This window comes from Elgaria multicarinata, chromosome 1, assembly GCF_023053635.1.
Source record: "Elgaria multicarinata webbii isolate HBS135686 ecotype San Diego chromosome 1, rElgMul1.1.pri, whole genome shotgun sequence".
NCBI lineage: Eukaryota > Metazoa > Chordata > Lepidosauria > Squamata > Anguidae > Elgaria > Elgaria multicarinata.
In genome coordinates, this window is record NC_086171.1 from 191,507,593 (window position 1) to 191,526,925 (window position 19,333).

The 19,333-nt window shown below is 41.0% G+C and overlaps 1 protein-coding gene across 1 annotated transcript; it reads left to right on the forward strand.

The window, feature by feature from the left end:
- The first annotated feature begins 5,487 nt into the window (after window positions 1-5,487).
- SERINC3 (serine incorporator 3) lies at window positions 5,488-19,300 on the forward strand. The gene is made up of 10 exons (XM_063145876.1): window positions 5,488-5,643; window positions 9,499-9,660; window positions 11,257-11,417; window positions 12,493-12,572; window positions 13,897-14,034; window positions 14,974-15,143; window positions 15,992-16,082; window positions 16,680-16,863; window positions 17,520-17,747; window positions 18,470-19,300. The coding sequence occupies exons 1-10, from the start codon at window positions 5,605-5,607 to the stop codon at window positions 18,606-18,608; spliced, it is 1,392 nt and encodes a 463-aa protein (XP_063001946.1). The 5' UTR covers window positions 5,488-5,604; the 3' UTR covers window positions 18,609-19,300.
- The last annotated feature ends 33 nt before the right edge of the window (window positions 19,301-19,333 follow it).

A 19,333-nucleotide genomic window follows, 5' to 3' on the forward strand; every position in this document is an offset into this window, starting at 1 on the left:
TAAGAAGAATGTACATGATTAGATTACTTAGAGGGGAAAATGATTAACTCTTTAATAGATTCTGTTTGGAAAGATTAGAATGAGCTGAAAAGCAAACGAAAGAGTGTCAGTCTAAAAGAGAAATGGCACTCGGTGATTTCTAGTCCAGTTGTTGATTTGCAAGCCAAAAAGCATTAATAAAATCTATTAAAGATTAGAAATGCATGATAGAAATAAAAAAAATGGAGTAGTTAAACAATTAAAAAGAGAGTTCAGTGAATTTGAACTAAATACACCTAGGCCTTTACATTAAAAAAAAATCAACTGTGATGGCAGTTAGGGCTTTAGCATGAATTTTTGAAGCCACTATCTTGATCAGACAGCAGGTAGTATATATTTCTTAAGGCACATACAGGTTGCAAGCCATACATAATATTATCAAGACATTTTGAGTCTGGTAATACATACAAAGAACACACCCATAGATCTTCGATTTTTGAGGATCCGCAAATATACAGTTGTTGGATCTAATCGTATACAGCTGTCAACATGCTTTGAAAATGTAAAGCTGTAAAAGCTTGTCCGGGGGAGCAATCCTATGGCCCTTAGACAGTACCTGGGGCGGGGGTACTATTAACTCATTAATGTTTTTTAAACTCTCCCTCCCCCTTGCATCCAACGCTGCATCTGATCTCCGAGTCAGGAACTCAACGTTGGAGGATGAGGAAAAGGGGTGTTTTGGTGGACAGGGAGGGGAGCAGACAGAAGAGACTGTCATGATCCGGGGCGTGGACGGCAGGGTCCTTAGGCAGGAATGCCGGGGCCGGGACGGATGGAGACGGAACCGGCTTGGGTGGTTGGAATATGGGTGGAGCAAGCTGGGAGTGAGGCACGGGTCTCGGGTGGCAGAGTCCAACAGAGAGCCAGAGGCAGATCCAGGAAACAGGCACAAGGTCAGACACAGGTTCAGAATCCAAGCAGGGGCCAGAGGCAGAAGAGAAGTCCAGTCAACAAGTAGGCAAGGTCCAGGCAGGGATCAAGGCAAGAGGCAGAGTCCAGGAGGAACAGAGTCCAAACAAGGGCCAAAGGCAAAAGTTGATGGCCAAAGGCAAGCAAGGTTCAGGCACGTACCAGGTAGCGAAGGGAGCAGAGGCGTGGTCGAGACGAACAAGAGGTCCAATGAGGTGAGGAAAGATCTGCAGTAGCAAATGGTCAGGAACCAGCTGCAGCTAGCTGGTTGACAGTGAAATACAGCTCTTACATAGGCCTTTCCTGGCAGCTCCCAGCTGTTCCGTATGAGCCCACCTGGGAGTGCCTGCTGGGCTGGGCCTGAATCCTGCAAGGCTTTACCAGACAGGGCTCGCATCCTGCGAAGCCCTGCGGCTGGTTATATGGAAAGCTGCCGCCAGATGGTGCTGCAGGACAGGACAGATCCTGACAGAGACCAGGTTATGAGCTATCCTGAGGCTTCTCCAGCTTCCTTCCCTTCCCCCTCTGAAATGCCCCTGCTAGATGGACAAAAAAGCCCATCTAGTGAAATGCAAAGTTCAGAGATTTACAATCGTCGAAGGGGGAACAATAGGATTGCATCCTAAAGATCAAATCTACCAAATATGAGCCACCTCGAGTACCATTTTTTTGGGAAAAGGCAAGGTACAAATCATTTAAAAAAAATTAAATTAATAAATATGGGGCTCTCAAATAGTTACATTTAAAAATCCATTAAAAAAATCAAAGATTTTGAAGATAAATTGGCTTGCCAATGCAACATAAAGTTTAATCATGCTCAATGAAATGGATTCAGGCTTAGGTTGGTTTCATATTAATCCAGGGGTGGGCAGCATCTAGGGGTTGGGGGACATCTTGCCCCCTTTGGACCCCATTGGGGACCACACCCCACCCCCGCTGCCAAAATTGCCACCAAATTTGCTGTGGGGCAGCAAAAGTGAGGTTTTCTTTGCAAACAAGGCATGCGGGGAGCATGCGCCATGTTAGCAAGCATAATACATGTTGCCCACCCCTGCTTAGTCCATTGAAATCAAGGAGACTAAGTTAATCATGGGTAACATGTCCCATTGATTTCAATGTGACTACAGAATGGCTTACTAAGAGCTTCTTTAAATGAGAGTTTTATAGCAAGCTCGTGACTATTAATCATGGATGTTTGCGGTTCATTTTGGCAACACAGTGATCCCCCTGCACATCTCCCACTCCATTTCCCAGTTTTAGTGATTTTTTAAAAAGGCTCCAAAAACCTGACTCTTCTGAAAAACGTCGGAATTTATTGATATTTCCTGCCATGTGCAGGAGAGGTTGTGCTACAAAATGCCCAGTAGAGGGCAGTGTCCCATTAAACTGCATTGAGGCTGTACAAGCCAAGTGGTTGCTGTGCTCTTCCTGCTCTCTTCCTCTTGTGATTACAGCTCATTGTAGAAGCAGAAGAGATGCAGGAAGCAGAGCCACAGTAAGGGAAAGCGATTTATCCCCCATCTGAAGGAGCTCTAAGTCTAGATCCAACTTATTGTCACATGAAATCCCAGAGGAAATCTCTGACAGAAGGCAATCAGTTCTACATATACTCCATGCCAAGTATTCATCTATATAAACAATTGGATGGTCAGGGAAGGTTTTATAGCCTAGTTATTTTCCAGAGATCTAGATTTCTTTGTGCAGGATTCATTTATTTATTTTAACTATACAGAGCATTTCATTACCACTGCAGTGAGAACTAGACAGTGGGTTCTTTATGCCAATTGCATTTTCATATTGCTCTGGATGTTATGACGGCAGCACAAAGACGTTTTAATATGTATGTTTGTTTCGTGGATATTTATTTATATACAGAAATGTGGTTCTTTTGCTTGGACAAGTCAGAGATTGGGAAGCAGTTCCTCAAGAATCTCTTATGGTCACCCTTTCACGCCTTCACATCTGGATTTTTCAAGCACCAGTTCACAAATAAGTATAGCACACATTTTTCTGTTATTCACCCCTTGCGACTTCCATCTTGCAATGTACAGTCTGTTATTTTTTTAATTTTTTTTTTGCAAAACTCTTCCCTTGAACCTCACTCTATAGTTCAGAGATGGGGAACATGTGGCCCTCCCGATGTTGTTGGACTGCAAGTCCTATCATCTCTCACTCAGCAATGCTGGCTAGGGCTCACAGGAGTCGCAATCTAACAACGTCAAGAAGGATACACATTCACAAGCCCTACTATAGTTGCATAACAGAAAATCTGGTTCTTTGGCGGGGTGGGGCGGGGCGGGCTGAACTGGGGAGGAATACAACAACTGATAACACTTGGTAGACTCAGCATCCAATCTCATCAAGACTGAACTAAGTAATTACATTGCATGTTGACATGAAACCATGGAGCTTTGCTTGGTATGGGATTTCCTTGTTCTGCCCCTCTGCACTTCCCTCCATCACACAACAGTTTAGGAACTTCCTGGACAGCACAGGAAAGGGCTGCAGGTGATCAAGTGGCTTAGGGTAAAGTGTATGTCCCAGATAAAATGTATTGTGTCTATGTCTCTATCTAACTTTAAGCTGCATTGGGATTCCCATGAAAACATTTTAAAATATATTTTAATAGAAATCATTTTCATATTCTTTTAAAAATTCAAATAAAGGGAAACTAGCTATAGGTTTAATTGTGTTAACTCAATAAAGGTAGAAATTTCAAATATTTAACTTTTGGCGCTCCCTATAATTATTCTAAAGACGACAATGAATTGCAAGGGAAAATTCTTGTCTGACAAGTATTTATTGCAGGCTCAGCTGGTTGGGATATTCTTCTGACATATACTGTTTCTTTTCCCACAACAGTCAGGAAGCTGATTTCACCCTTATCTCTCTTTAAATACATGTGGTTTGAGATGACGTTGAACAGAATTAGGATGCTTTGTGTTGGGAAATCACTAGTAACCCATCTGATCAAACAAAGAATTTATCTCAACAAATTTCTCCACACCATTTCATCCAAACATTTTACAGAATAACTATTTCAACTTTTCAAGCACAATGTGAGACATAAGTAACATTTCAATCCTATGCCTGTTTACTCAGAAAGATGTCTACTGTTCAGTTGGACTTTCTCCCAGGCAAGTATGCATAGGATTATAGCCTGAGTACGCTCTATTGAACATAGTGAGCCTTATTTCACAGCAAACATGCATAAGTTTGTGCTGTAATTTGATCATAATCGTATCTGCAATTTGGCAGATACTATCATGAGCAGTGAAAGATATCAAAATGCTTCTTGCCAGAAAAAGGTGTGGAACAAATGAAACTGAACAAAAATAAGCCAAACTGGACTACTTTTGATTTAAAACTAATTTAATATCCATGAAGTAATTGCAATCTAGCACACACTTAAGTGAGCTTGTACCCTATTAAAATCTATGAGACCTCAGTGAACTTACAGTGCAATCCTATCTATACATATCTACTCAGAAACATGTTGTATTTAGTTTAATGGGGCTTCCCTGGTAAGTGGGTATTTTGTTCAATGGGGCTTCCCCATTAAGTAGGTACTGGACTACAGCCTTTCCTCTGTTTTGGAGTGTAGCCAAACTATCACACTTTAGCTTAGCTGGTTTGTTATTCAAGTCAAACAGTGCTTTATAGATACTGCCTTTACCCCATTGAGTTGACATCATACAATAAATATATACCATTACTGTCATTAGACCAGCATGCATACGTCGTTTCGGGTGGTACAAAATTACTGGGAACAGAGGTCCCAGCCCAGAATGTTTTTAGGATGTTTAAGGATGTTTTAATCATGTATGCTATGTTTTTAATCAGTCTTTATGTGTTTTATATTCGCTGTTGTTCCCTGCCTCTATCCAAGTGGAGAGGCGGGTAAGATGATATTATTATTATTATTATTATTATTATTATTATTATTATTATTATTATTATTATTATTTTCCTCTTGCTACAGCCTGAGGCCTTCTGCGAATACCACAGCCAATGGAACCTGCTTTAGAACCACCCTGGCAGGCTAAAGCGACGTGAGGAGCAAACGCGCACATGACGCTGAGCTCCCCAGAGCTACAGAGGCGGCCGAGGCTCTCGTGCCAGGCAATGACATCATGCGGGGCCCGCTTCAAGGAGGCGCCGGCCAACCTGTCGCCACGGCAACCGCTCACATCAGACGCAACGGTTTACACACAGACTGGCGGAAGAGCAACTTCCCCCGTCTGTCTGGCCCCGTCAACGAGGCTACTCTCTCCAATAGGCCAGCCTCTGACAGAAACACCAGTCCCCCAAACAAGCCTCCATCCAATCAGCACCTTTCAGAGTACCTGCGTCACACATACACACCGCGCCGCAACCACCCCTTTCCTTTTCCCGGCTTCGCGACAGGTTTTGGCGAACTCCTCTATTGGTCGGCTCGTTAGGTCCCGCCCTTCCCCGATGACTGGCCCCGGTCAGCTGGTCGCGCGCGGCCAATCAGCGCGGCGTTGAAGGGTGGCGATAACAAAACAACAGCGCCAAGAGTCGCAGTCGCAGCTACAGCGCCAGGCAGCGGAGACTAGAGGGGAGGCGGTTGGAGGGAGACGGAAGTGGCCGAGCGCAGGGGGACGCGGAGAGCGGAGGGGCCGCGTTGTCACCATGGGGGCCGTGCTGGGCGTCTGTTCTCTGGCCAGCTGGGTGAGTACTGAGGCAGGGTCTGAGTAGGCCGAGCCGGGCTCTGGCTTCCGGGATGAGAAGTAGGCCGGAGAGCTCCTGTAACGGCCGCGCTCGGCGGGCCCTTCATTTCTACGCCCGAGGTGAACTTCCGGAGCCGTCCCTGGGCTTCGTTAAAGGCAGCCGGTTTCAATTTATTATTGTTTCCCGTGGAGGGTGGTTCAGTCAGTCATGTTAGCCCAATGAAACCTCCCTGTCCAGGCGCAGTGTATCTCCATACCAAATCCGAAGGACAAACAAACAGAAAGCTTCGGCTATTGGGCGGTGTAAAAATGCAATAAAAAAGGCTTTTTTTATTTTTAGGCTTCCTAGGGGCATCTTGCCTGGTGGCTAAGTGCTAGATTAAGTGGACTTTGAGGCCGCAATCCTGTCCGCATTTACCTGTTAGTAAGTCTCAGTGAACTCAGTGGATTTTACTTCCAAATAGAGGTGTATAGTATCTTATTGTAAAGCAAAAAGCTTTCGTCAGAAAGCTTCAACATACAGTATAGATCTAGAAATGAATTATGTTAACTAATGAGAGATTAATATCAAAAGAGAAACCGGGTTTAGGTCATCCTTCACCTCAACCTAGTGACTTCCAGATGTCTAGAACTACAATTTCAGGCATCCCCCACCAAGGTTAAAGGGGTGCTGGGAGTTGTAGTCCAATAAATCTGGAGGGTACAAGGCTGTTTAAGGTGTTCCGATTTTTCACCCACAAAGTCCAATTGTTCAAACTTATTTGCATAGTTCTGGCCTTACTAATCTATTGCTGTTCATTTTATTGATTGATTGATTTTGGTGTGGTTGTAATACTAAACATAAGATTGCTGTGGCTTTTAATTTTTGCCCAATGTTTAGTTTGTGGCAAGGTAGGGGGTGTGTGGTTTTCTTTCCTCCCTCCCCTTCCCAGGGCCTGTGATTTCATCTCTAGGAATGATGTTGGTCCCTCAACCAGGAAGTGGCAGCTGAGTCATAGCCTTCTCAGTACCTTAGCTATCCTGCCCAAGTTGTCCTGTACCATTTAAGCAAGTATTACAAACACAGTCTTAGGTGATAGCTTCTTTGTTTCACTCCTCTTGCTCTAACCCCATTGGGTTACCCTAACTTTTAAAAAAAGAGATGTTGGGGTATCTACAAGCACTTTACAACAGGAGAATGTTCAGAAATACAGTACATCTATTCATCAGTGGCTCTGAGGCATTTAGAACAAGTAAGCTTAATTCAGATTGAGAGGTGGTAAAGAGGCAATCTGTCTATAAATACAAGAGAAGTGGTGTAGCTAAAGGAACAAAGAGTGCTTTCATATTTCTACTCTTTAGCGTGGGTGTAGCATTTCACGTTAACACTTATGGTGTTGGAGGCTTGTTAATATATTCACTTGAATGTTTGCTCATAGCTCCTGGCTTGTTTTTGAGCTGAACTAAGAATCCCTCCAAAGTACATCTGAATGTTCGTTAGTATGAATTAGGCTATTGAGTTGCCTATTGCAAATATTTCATAATTCACTAAAATTATGGCATCAGTTTGCAGAACACTTTCGTGGATGTTGCATGAAGATACTCTTAATTAAGAGTTTCCATGATCCAGTGTTGACATTCCCATCCATTCCTAAACTGGCATCCTCTCAGAATTGTTTCAAAAGAGTGATCTTCATTTTTTTCTCTTTTAAGTTGGTCGCCACTATTTTGTAGTTTGGTGTGAGTCACTATCCAGAATTCGTATTGTGCTTCCCTGTTATCCTAGCATGGATACATGGAGTGTGTATGTAATTTGTGTGTGTGTGTATGTGCGTGCGTCTATGCACATGTGGACGAAGGCCTAAAGCATGAGCTGGGAAGATGTGCAAACCAAAAGTTCATTCCAAGCATATTTTCATTACTGCAACAATACAGAGTCTACACTACAGTGATTTCCAAATTGGCTGCTAGGGTACACTAATATGCTATGAGAAAAACCTTAATATGACACTAGAAATAAGTTTGGCTAAAGGTTCCTATTAAGATTAAACCACACTCAAATTAAGGTAGCTGCCTGCTATGTATCTGCATGGTTTACTCATCTGGCCGGAAGAATGTTAAGAATTGAGCTCCCATAGCCATGTCTTATACAGTGTGATCAGTGCATAGATACATGTATAGCCTAACATAATGGGCAGATCCTAGTTAACCAAGTAACCCTGTCAGTTAATGGGGAGTCTTTAGTTGGCCTCTCGCATAAGACAGTTGGTACCAAGCAAGTACAGCTCCACATGTCACGAGGTTTATACCTGTGAGGCCTCTGCCAAGTTATCTCATCCTCCTAAGATAAGGGTGTTGTGTCTTGACTCTCTGAGGAGCTGAGAGACTCCCCTTCCCATGCTGGAATGTTGAGGCCCTGTTCTCAGAGAAAGGGAAATTCATCTCCTACTTCGGACTCCTTCTAAACGGTGGGATTGTCTCCCAGCCTGGATGCTTCAAGCTCCTTCTGGAAGGGGTGTGTGTGGTGGGGAGAGAACTATGTAAGCTTATACTAAGAGCAAACCAATTTGGTCTCGTTCCAAGGGGAAATGCATGCTGCTATCTTGGAGAAACTTGGTCTATGGGGTGACACCCCTGTGTGCTGTGGGGACCTAGGTACACAACCAACTGTGAAGAAGGCCAGTTTCTATCTGCTGAAGGGATACATGAGCTGCCTTTCACTTCTTTCTGCATCCATTTCACACCTGTGTAATCAATGAACTGTTAATCTGGTGCTTCTGTGACTCTGTTTCACTTTGGCAATCCTCGAATCTAATTTGACTGGGACCTGACAGGATCAGGACCCCAGAATCATTACACCATGCTTCCTTCCAATCAGCTTCTCACTGAGAATGGGTATTTCTGCCATATCTTTGAAGTGTGGGTGCATTTGGATCATTCATCCAAATCAGGGTTTTGGTTCTATAAGATACTGCATTTCCAATTCAAATATGAACTGTTGCTACTTCTACTCTTCCACCATCTAATAAGTCTGTCAGACACTGACTGCTGTTTTTCCAGGCCACTTGAGCTTCTGATGCTTGCCTGTGGATGAATCAGTTGTTGTTTTTCCCCTGGCATGCTTGTTCTTACTGAAAACCACCATATACTTCAATTTGGCTGTAGTTCATGACAGCTTATGCTATAGTACATTTGTTAGTCTTTAAGGTGCCTCAAGACACTTTGTTGTTTTTGTACAGATTGTGTCTCTTTGTAGACTATAGATGAGTTCAGGCTTGCACTCTCCCCTTCCTGTCTCATGTTCAGGAGGAGATTAAAAGCTTTTGCTTTTATAAAAACTACAGTTTCCTAACCCAGTGACTTCTTGGTTCAAACCAGGCAGAATCAAAACATTGGTTTATGATTGTGGTTTGTTCACTAGCTAGAATGCAAACAAATCACAGTTCCCCAGGTTTGGACATAATGAGGAGTTGTGGTTAGTTTAAAACTGGAAGTGAGTATTTATCATCACTTCCTCTTACACATGTGTGTGCAATCTCAGGATTCCCAAAGCTCATGCAATTTTTGTAATCTAAGATGGTAGATTTTACAGCATTTCTCCAAGTTTTAAGGTTAGAGAATGATTGATCAACAAACAAATTCACAATTCGTTCTGAAAATCTGTTGGCCAATAAGGAACATTAGCTGTTTATGATGCTTTTGCACTTATAAATTGGTCATATTGCAAGTTCATAAATCTTATTTTTATCTTTTAAAAGAAACAGCACGTTTTGAGGAAGTGATGATGAATACATGGAGTTTCATATACAATGTGCAGTTCGTATGTTAGAGTTAACACATACATTAATGTATCCTCATTTCAATCTCTATTTTGCAGATTCCATGTCTCTGCAGTGGTGCATCATGCTTGCTGTGTCGCTGTTGTCCCAACAGCAAGAATTCTACAGTGACCCGGCTTATTTATGCCTTCCTACTTCTCCTCAGTACTCTTGTTGCATGTATCATGTTGGCACCAGGAATGGAGAAGCAGCTGCAAAAGGTACCAAGAAGTTTTGTAATCCTACCTGTAATAGAAGTCACTGTTGTAATCCAGCAGCCTCTGGAGGGCCACAAGTTCCCCACCCCTGATCTAAGCTATCAAAGGGCATCATTCCAAGAGTAAGATAAAGAGCTATAGTAGAATATTTGCTGAGGGTGTCAATTTCTTATATAGCTTCTCTTCAGAAGCCTTGCTGCAAGAGAAATCACTCCCAATTAGGGCCCCATGACAATAATTCTTTTCTTTTTTTTTAATGAACCCTTGTCCAGGTGTGGGGTATGTATGTGCAAAGTGTGATGCTGGGGCCTTCAGTTACAGATCCTACTTTATTGTGACTAAATATGCACAATATCAGGGGTAAGTCTTGGACAGCTTGTTGTCTTCATGCAGACCCGACTGCTATAAAGTGGGCCACCTGTTTGTAAGTGCAAAGAGATTAGCCCAGTTAGCATGACAGTCCAGGCTCACAGTGAGTTGTTTAACCCCTGATGAATTGTGGTGCATGTTGTGTGCCATTTTAAATATGTAACCCGCAATTGAGGTGTTGCCGTGTTGTGTAAACCAAGGCACTTTGGGTTATTAAATAACCCTCCCAACAACCCTACTACAAACTGAGGATTTAGTGAGGGTTGTTTAACCTTTAAATAACTTGTGGTGGTTGAGGTTTGCTTGACATGGCAACCACCTGATTGGGGATTGAATACTCAAAATGGTGCCCAGCTCACGCCATCGTTTATCAGGATTTAAACAACCCACAGTGAGCCCATTGTGTCGCATGAACCAAGTCATGCCTGGCTTTCCCTCTTCATTTAAAATGTTTAATCCTGGTGAGTGATGGAAGGGGTGTGTGTGTGTGTGTGTGACAGCTCAGTAGGAGGAAAATGCATTAATTTTCAGTATTGTGACTTCCTGAGATTCCTTCAGGTGAAAAATGCCTTACAATTTGGGGTGCTGGTATGCATTAGAAAGTACAAAAAAGTCTGGGTATATTACTAGAGACATCAGACACCCAAACTTTTTTAAAAACCTACCTTACCAGGACTACAGATTAACTGTCTCTTTGAGGGCAGATGCCCTTATCTTTTATTCATGTGTCTGCTCTCTCTGTGCATGCAATGCCAGGTTGGAAGTTTGCTTTGGAAACTGAGAGGCACGTAAGTGAAGATGAGCTTGTTTGAGCTTAGATACCAGAAGTGACTCAGGAAGAATATATCTTACCTTCACCTGCACATCTCTCTTGGTGATAAAAGCAGACGTCTTACTCCCACTTTATCTATGAACAGGTCAGGCACATGAATCAACAAAAGTTGTCACCCTCTTAGACCTGGCTTGGCTCTTAAGTACTATCTGAACTTGGGCTTTGTAGCAGTTATTCTAGGAATGTGCTAGTGTTCCAGCTGGATGCTCATCTTGGTAGCAAATCCTTCACACATTTAATCTGGGGCAGTGCTGCTGCCTTTGATAGAACCATGGTAAAAGAAATGGATTGTGTACTGTGGCCCTTGCCTGTAACAATGGACTTGGAAAACAAACTGGTAGTGTACAATCCATTTGCTTGTGATTAAGGCCCTTGGATATATTGGTCTCTTCTTTCAGATACCTAAGTTTTGTGACGGCTTTGTTGACTGCGAAGCTTTGGTTGGATACAGAGCGGTCTACCGAATCAGTTTCGCCATGGCCGTGTTTTTCTGCCTCTTCGCGCTGCTTATGATAAAAGTGAAATCGAGTAAAGATCCAAGGGCTTCTGTGCATAATGGGTATGTTGGAAATGGGGACGAGTCTTTCCTTTACTAGTTCCACAGCATGAAAATAAACGACTGCATTTATATTTTCATTTCTACTGAGAGGTCTAACTGGAGGGGTAGAAATGTCTTTGTTTCACAAGGTTTAATGGCTGTATCATACTCCCCCATGAGGCGAAATAGAAGTAGAACCACTAATTTGAGCTTTTACTGTGTTGGAGATACTTATTTAGACCAGCTTCCTCCAACCTATTACTGGCTGGGATTGATAGGAGGTGGTGTTCAATACATGTGGAAGTCAGCAGGTTGGGGAAGGCTGATGTAGACATTAATCATGGAAGAACTGAATTTATTCCAGACCATTAGATCTCTGCAAAAATTGAATATATGTAATTTGTTCTAATTCGTGAAGTAATCAAGGGTGCTCCCTCTTGAAATTAGATGAGACAACCCAGTGACTTTGGGGGCGGAGTAGCAGTTTTCTTTGACAAGAGCTAAACATTATGCTACCAAGAAAGTCCCTCAAAACCTAGCTTTGGCTGGGAAATCCCTAAAAACAATTAATGCTCAACTAGTCAAGATCCTTATCTGTAATCTGGTCATCCTTTTCCCAATCTCCAACCCAAATTGAACTAGTTTATATTTCCATAGCATAAGAAGTAGATGTTTATCCAGCAGATCAACTACCAGTTTTTGAGCTCTCATTTTCTAAGAGCTGCAATTAATTTGTCTATTCTCCTATTAAAGTACTGACTATCTTGTTGAGATTCATTGTAGATCCCCAGCTGTAACTTAAATGACATTTTCTTCCATTTTCCTGCTTTATAGCAGTTTGATGGCACACACAATTTCTCACAATCTCTAGTAGTGATATTCAAATATAACAGGAAACCATGGCTTGTCATTATGAGTGCAAGCAGGTGCGCTTGCTTCCAGGTAAGTGGAAATAGGATTGCAACCCAAGGAACCATGCACAGATTCAAGTTTCCACATATTATATTTATTAGATACTCTCTTAGCTCTGTTCGCTTAAGAGGATTTATTGTAGGCAAAGAAATACTTCTTGGTCTTCTGTTTTTTATAAAAACAGGTTTTGGTTTTTCAAAATAGCTGCAATTGTTGGCATCATGGTTGGAGCATTTTACATTCCCGAAGGGCCTTTCACAACAGGTAAGTGCACATGGATGAGGAAATACAATAATTTCTTTAATTGTTATGGTGTGCAATGGGTTTTGGGGTTTTTTTCTGGAAGGCATGCATTTGATGCCATGCTTTGCACTCATGCAGCACCAAAAATATTTGATGTTTTACCACTAAAATTCAGTAGCAAACTGCTACGGAGATTTAAAAGGGCCACATTTAATTAGAGAACAAGTAAAATTTACAACTTTTGAGTTTCCGTAGCAGTTTGCTGTCAAATTTTAGCAGTAAATTGCTGGGGGGTTTTCATTGTTGAATTTCAGCAGTGTGAGGGCAACAGCAGGGGGGTGGGGGTGGGTAGCCATACTCAAGGCCATGGCAGTGTAATGTGGACGCAGAAAAAAAAAACGTTTAAAAAATCAGGAAAAAACTGGGTTTTTTCCCTCCAACCACCATTTTTATTTTATTCTGAAAGATTAGAAAAATTGAATAGCTTTGTATTATATTTTTTTTTAGAATTTAAGATGAAGTATTTATATATTGTTATCCAGCTTTTACTCCCTTAAAATGATTTCTAAAAATTATGTAATATGAACAGTTTTATAGAAAGACTAGAGATGTAAAATGTCTGGACATAATGAAGCCATGGGGAAATGTTTTGGTAATCCTATCTTTAAGATTCTCAACATAGTTATTTATTGCATTCCTTATTATAATCACTGATCTGAAATATAGACATTTATGCTCAGTTTCCCAACATGTGAGTAAAGTCACCATTGTGTATTCCTGACAGTAAATGTGCATTCTTGATAATTTGGGATTTGTTCTATAGATTCCTATGTTTCTGATGCCGCAGCAGTCATTTAATGTAGTTCTAATCTATTCACACACTAATTACATATTTACTAACTAAGTTTACTTTTTAAAGTTTTAAATAATGATAATTTTATGAGCAAACTAAGGTTTACCTCCCCAGCCTGGTGCCCTCTGGTGTTCTGGACCATCGTGCCCAGAATTTCTGACCAAAGGCCAGGCTGCTTGAGGCTAATGGGAGCTGAAAACCAAAATTTCTGGAGACCATCAGGTTAGGGAAGGCTGTCTTTAAGCAACATAAAGAAATTAATCTGTAAAGAGCACTAAAAAAAGCATTGCTTATATTTCAATTTCCCCAAATTTTCCATTTTCCCCCAACCGTCCACCAAAAGTAACTTTTATTTTTCATGGCCTCAAAATTTCCAGAAATTTTACATCTCTGCAGGGGAGTTGTTTTGCCTACCCTACTCTATGGCTTTCCAAGTGCATTAAAATATGTTCAGAGAGAGATTGATGACAACCCTTTATTTTTTCCCCCCAGCACTCTTTGCTATTGGCACTGCTGGCGCCTTCTGCTTCATTCTCATCCAATTGGTGCTGCTTATAGATTTTGCTCATTCCTGGAATGAATCCTGGGTTGAACGAATGGAAGAGGGAAACTCTAGATGCTGGTATGCTGGTAAGTGGCATTTAAACTGGTGAGGAACAAAAATGAACAAGAAGCAGATTATATGCTGTTAAGTGCAAAACCCTGTGTGTGTCGGCCAACCCATCAACAATATTGATAGAACCAGTTCATATGTAGAAAAAGAAATGGGACTGCACAACATCTGCTAGACGATGTTGCTGAAGTGCCACAACTCAAGAAGTGTTTTAGATGATACATAGGAAGTTGGAACAATCTGAGTTGAATGATCTCATTTATTTAAATCCCAGTTTTGCAATTGTCTTGCTTATCCCTGAGCAGACCAGACAGTTGCTCTTCTTCAGTCTCCTCCCTGATGTTAGGGGGATAATATTGAAGATGCTACTGTGATTGTAAAGCACTCTGAAGATTACATGTGCTTAATTCTGAAAAGTTGCTAAGGCAGCCGCTTAAGCTAAGAATATGCTTTATAACTTGTTCGTGGCTTATCTTATTATGCAAGCCTCACAGAGTGAGATCACATTTGCATGGAGGAAAGGACTAATATCTTCCTACTTGCAGCTAGTCTGAATCTTAAATAGGTGTACTGAAAATCCTGTTAAAAACCCTGTACTTTGTGTAATTTAACACTTGCTGGCCATTCTGAAACAAACGCAATGTCACTATGAACAACCTCGATGGCGGGCCTTCTCTGTAGCGGCACCCACCCTCTGGAAAACCCTCCCTCGTGCGATTCCAGAGGCGAAATTGTAACATTCTTTAAATGCCTCTTGAAAACGTATCTTTTCACACCGGCTTTCCCTGGACTGTAACTTAACTTTTATTATTGCATTCCTTACCTTTTAACTTTGAAAATTTATATGGATACTTGTTGTATTTTATGGTTTTAATTGTGCACTGTCCAGAGAGTCTTGGCTATTGGGCAATATAAAAATGTAATAAATAAATAATTGGAGTGTGCTTTTTCTTCAGCTCTGCTGTCGTGTACTGCTCTGAACTATATCCTGTCGTTCATTGCCGTTGTGCTTTTCTATGTCTTCTACACGAAACCCGATGGTTGTGTTGAGAACAAGTTTTTCATCAGCTTTAATATGCTTGTGTGCATTGCTGTGTCTATCACATCAGTCCTTCCTAAAGTGCAGGTAGGATGATTTCCCCATAGGGCTATTGCGTGGGACAAGTAGACAGATTTGGCTGACTTATTTGGGCTTACGCATCACTAGATGTCTAATCTCTTTAAATTGCCCTTCTTCATCCCAGTGCTCTCCAGAGGTTTTGGGCTTCAACTTCCATCAGCCCCAGCCAGCATGGCCAATGGACAGGAATGCTGTGAATTGTAGTCCAAAACATAGGGAGGACATCGGGTTGGGGAAAGCTGCTTTAGATAATCATTGTGTTTATCCTGCCAACCCTAATAAAAGTAAATGAGTATAGTAAAGCTATATAAATTAAGAGACAGTTCTTCATATTGCTGGGTGGGGGTTGATGGTCATGTAATGTGCAGTTTCAACGTCATTGAACTATGACTGAGATTTAGTGTAATTTTTAATGAAATAGATGACGTACGGCTGCTTTGCTAAGATGCAGCATGATAGCACATGCTGTTTTATGCTGGGAACAAAGTGGGGGGGGGGACACCTGGCACTTCTGGACCAACGTGAGGGCTGTGAATGACTATGTGAAAGGGAAACAGATTTGGGAATCTTGGGGAAACCATTTGGAGGCTGTACTAAAATACATACAATTTATATGTGACTTGAGGGGACGCTTGAATGAAGTAATCCTTGCCTGGGGAGTTTGAAATACTGCTCATCAATTCATCAAATAGTTTTTGCGCCTCTGATCATGCTTGATATTGTTCTTTTTACACAGACCTAATATAGTAAAATTGAAATATTTCCAGGAAAGGCTTTTAATGTTAAGCCAACAAGCCACTACCTGGTTCAGATTAAATTCAGCTACACTACTAAAAATTGCTTGTCTCTTACAGGAGCACCAGCCTCGTTCTGGCCTTCTCCAGTCCTCTGTCATTACCCTCTACACCATGTACCTCACTTGGTCAGCCATGTCTAATGAGCCTGGTAAGCTTCTATAAGTGCAAATAGTTGTGCCAAAAAATAATTGCTTTGGAAACAGCTACTAAAGAAGAAAAATATACCAAATCTTTAGAGCCTTCAAAGTGTATTGGGAATTGGAGCAATATAGGCTTCCAAAAGGTGCATAATTTGTAACAAGGTATGAAGGGATTAAATTCCATTGCATTGCCTTCTTTACATTTGTACTTTTCTCAGACATTACAAATGCCTTGTGAGTTAATGGTGGGGGAGGATTTTGAACTAATATTTTGGAAGGACCTCTTTGTAGAGGGTCTTCAATATGACAAGCATAGAGATCCTCAGTATGTTATCAGACAACAAACCCTCCTGACTGTTGTTGTTGTTGTTATTATTATTATATTGTATACCGCCTTTTGCCCAGTACCTGGGCCTCAAGGCGGCCTTACAAAGTTTAAATCATATATTGTAAAACCTAGGAAAAGAAATGTACTCCCCTCAAAAAACAATATTAAAACATAAACATTTAAAACACACAACAAAATTATTAACATAGATGGAGTGCCAGTTATTAAAATAAAGACAGTTTTGTTTTGTGTTTGATTTCTGGAATTCATTTTCCAGATCGCAACTGTAACCCAAGTCTTCTGAATATCATCAGCCAAATAGCTTCACCTACTGCCATCCCCATGAATGCAACTGATACAGCTCTTGTTCCTACTTCTGCACCACCAAAATCCCCACAGTGGTGGGATGCACAGAGCGTTGTTGGGCTTATTATCTTTGTACTTTGTCTCTTGTATTCCAGGTAAGATCTGAGATTCACAGCAATCAAACAAATCTTTTTTAATGTGACTTGAAAATATATATATCTTAAGTTAGGTATATTGAATAGTTTAAAGTTTCGTCTGTTTTAAATCAAGGGAAACTAAGTGTGAGTAAGGTAATTTAAGTCTGTTTGAAGAATTGCTGGAGCACCAAGATGTTAAGTGCATTGATATAAAATATTTGAGCTAGTCTTCAAATTTTAAGTGATTTCTATGGCATTTAACTCTTCCAATACTGGTGATTCACTGTTATGCTGAGTGCTAGTTTTTCAGGCACAGTTGATTTTGGCTGATAAGGCAATTCATCATTAGCCTTATTATAATCTCCGCCGATTGTAAGAGGGAAAGACTTGTCCTAATGGTTTAAAAATATGTATTTATTAAACTTGTAACCTAATCTCCCTCTAAAGAGCTTGAAGCAGCTTAAACATGGCAACCAGAAATATTATTTCCAAACAGCTTTCATAGCCAGACCTGTTTAACATTGGTGGTAGAGGTAGTTTGTCTGTTTTCAGACCCAAATAAAGACTCAAGGCGTTCTTGAACGTATCTAATAAGGCTAAACAATTCACTGATTAGCTGCAACATTGCTATTCATTAATTTGACACTTTTAAACACTCTCCCTCTGTTTTGCAGCATCCGATCTTCTAATTACAGCCAAGTGAACAAGCTGACCCTGTCTGCAAGTGACAGTGTCATTCTGGATGATGCTCCAGGCACTGCTGGTGGTGATGTAGAAGATGGTGAAACCCGGCGGGTCTTGGACAACGAGAAGGATGGTGTCCAGTACAGCTACATGTTCTTTCACTTCATGCTGTTTCTTGCCTCCCTCTATATCATGATGACTCTAACTAATTGGTACAGGTGAGAATACTCCAATGGAGATTTTAATAGGAGATTCTTGTATTGTCACTATCATGTTGTACAGTAGGTCCATTAGCTCAAGTAGTGAAAGTTTGTATAGATGCCTAAGTGGTGCTTTTCTTTCTTTTACTTAATTTAAAAAAAAGGAACATGGGAAATTGCCTTATGTGGAGTCAAATGTTGGTCTGTCTACCTGAGTATTGTTTATGCTGACTGCCAGTGGCTCTCCAAGATTACACACAGGAGTCTTTCCCATCCTTACCTAGAGACAGAGGAAATTGTACTGAATATTATTTGTTAGACTGTTTGAATGACATTTCCTCCCTTCTCCATGGCACTGGCTGGAGGGAATCTCTGATGCTTTGGGCCTTGTTCATAGTTAATTCTATGGATCATGAGTTAATTTAATTAGGGGCTGTCTATCTCACTTTCAGGGGGCTTGGTGTCCCCCCTCCTCTACATACAATAGACCTGTTACAGGGACAGTATTTTGCCAGTTTTGTTGATTTTATCTTTACTCAGAAAGTTAGCGTAAGTATACCCCTTTGGCTTGCATGCATTCTGTTAAGCAGAGTAAGCTGCAGTCAAAAGTTTTATTGGGTGTGGGGAGGGTTAGTGAGAGAGGTCTCAGGGCACAGAGCTCCCCCTCCTTAGGCACAGCCTTAATGTTTGCAGCTTTTCAGGTATGGCTTGATCCATTTATCACTTTTATTTTTCCACAGCCCTGATGCTGAATCCAAAACTCTGACCAGCAAGTGGCCAGCTGTCTGGGTCAAGATCTCCTCAAGCTGGGTCTGTCTCCTTCTTTACATCTGGACTCTAGTGGCACCTCTTATCCTTACCAATCGGGACTTCAATTAAATGATAATTTCCCTGAAAGCATGGAAATATGATGTTCCACTCTGCTGAAAGCCAAATGTTCTGTATTGCTTCTCGGAGCCAAGACTCTACCCATCGCTCCTGTAACATACAGATGAATAGAAAGCTAATTCGTATAATGCTTGATGCAAGATCTATATTATGTACATTTTGATGTGTTTAATTCAAAGCTAGCTTTACTATTAATCTACTACAGCTGTGCTGTTTAAAGTTTTGTTATAAGCCTGTAGTGTAAACATCACACACTATCAGAAGAAAGCTTAATTGAGCTGAAAGTAATATATTTTAAAGTTCTAATGCTTCAGTATATGGAAGTGAAAGCCATACTGCAAGTGTACATTCCACATCTGGAAAACCTATCCAGTGGCGCTTTTTTAATGAGTAGAATTTGCTTTTCTCAGTAGAGAACAGCATGTTAATGTAGTGTATCAAGTGAAAATTAGCAACTTTTAGATCATTGTAGAAGGCAAATTTTATACAAAGTAGGTGTTGTAAACTTTAGTATTTGCTAGTTAATTTCCTTATATTGAAATATGCTTTAAACAGGTTCTTGAAATTAAGAATTCACTGAAGTGCTGTTTTCTAATACAACCAATGCTTATAAAAGTCAGTACATCACTTTCTCCATTTTGGTGTTTAATATTTGCACTATAAACAAACATGTTTGATTAAAATTAAGTGTTCAGTGGCATTTTTTCTATTTCATT

Coding starts and splice junctions, on each gene's coding strand:
- SERINC3 (XM_063145876.1), top strand. CDS start 5,605: ATGGGGGCCGTGCTGGGCGTCTGTTCTCTGGCCAGCTGG. Junction 9,661..11,256: donor TGGAGAAGCAGCTGCAAAAG/GTACCAAGAAGT, acceptor CTCTTCTTTCAG/ATACCTAAGTTTTGTGACGG. Junction 15,144..15,991: donor CAGTCCTTCCTAAAGTGCAG/GTAGGATGATTT, acceptor TGTCTCTTACAG/GAGCACCAGCCTCGTTCTGG.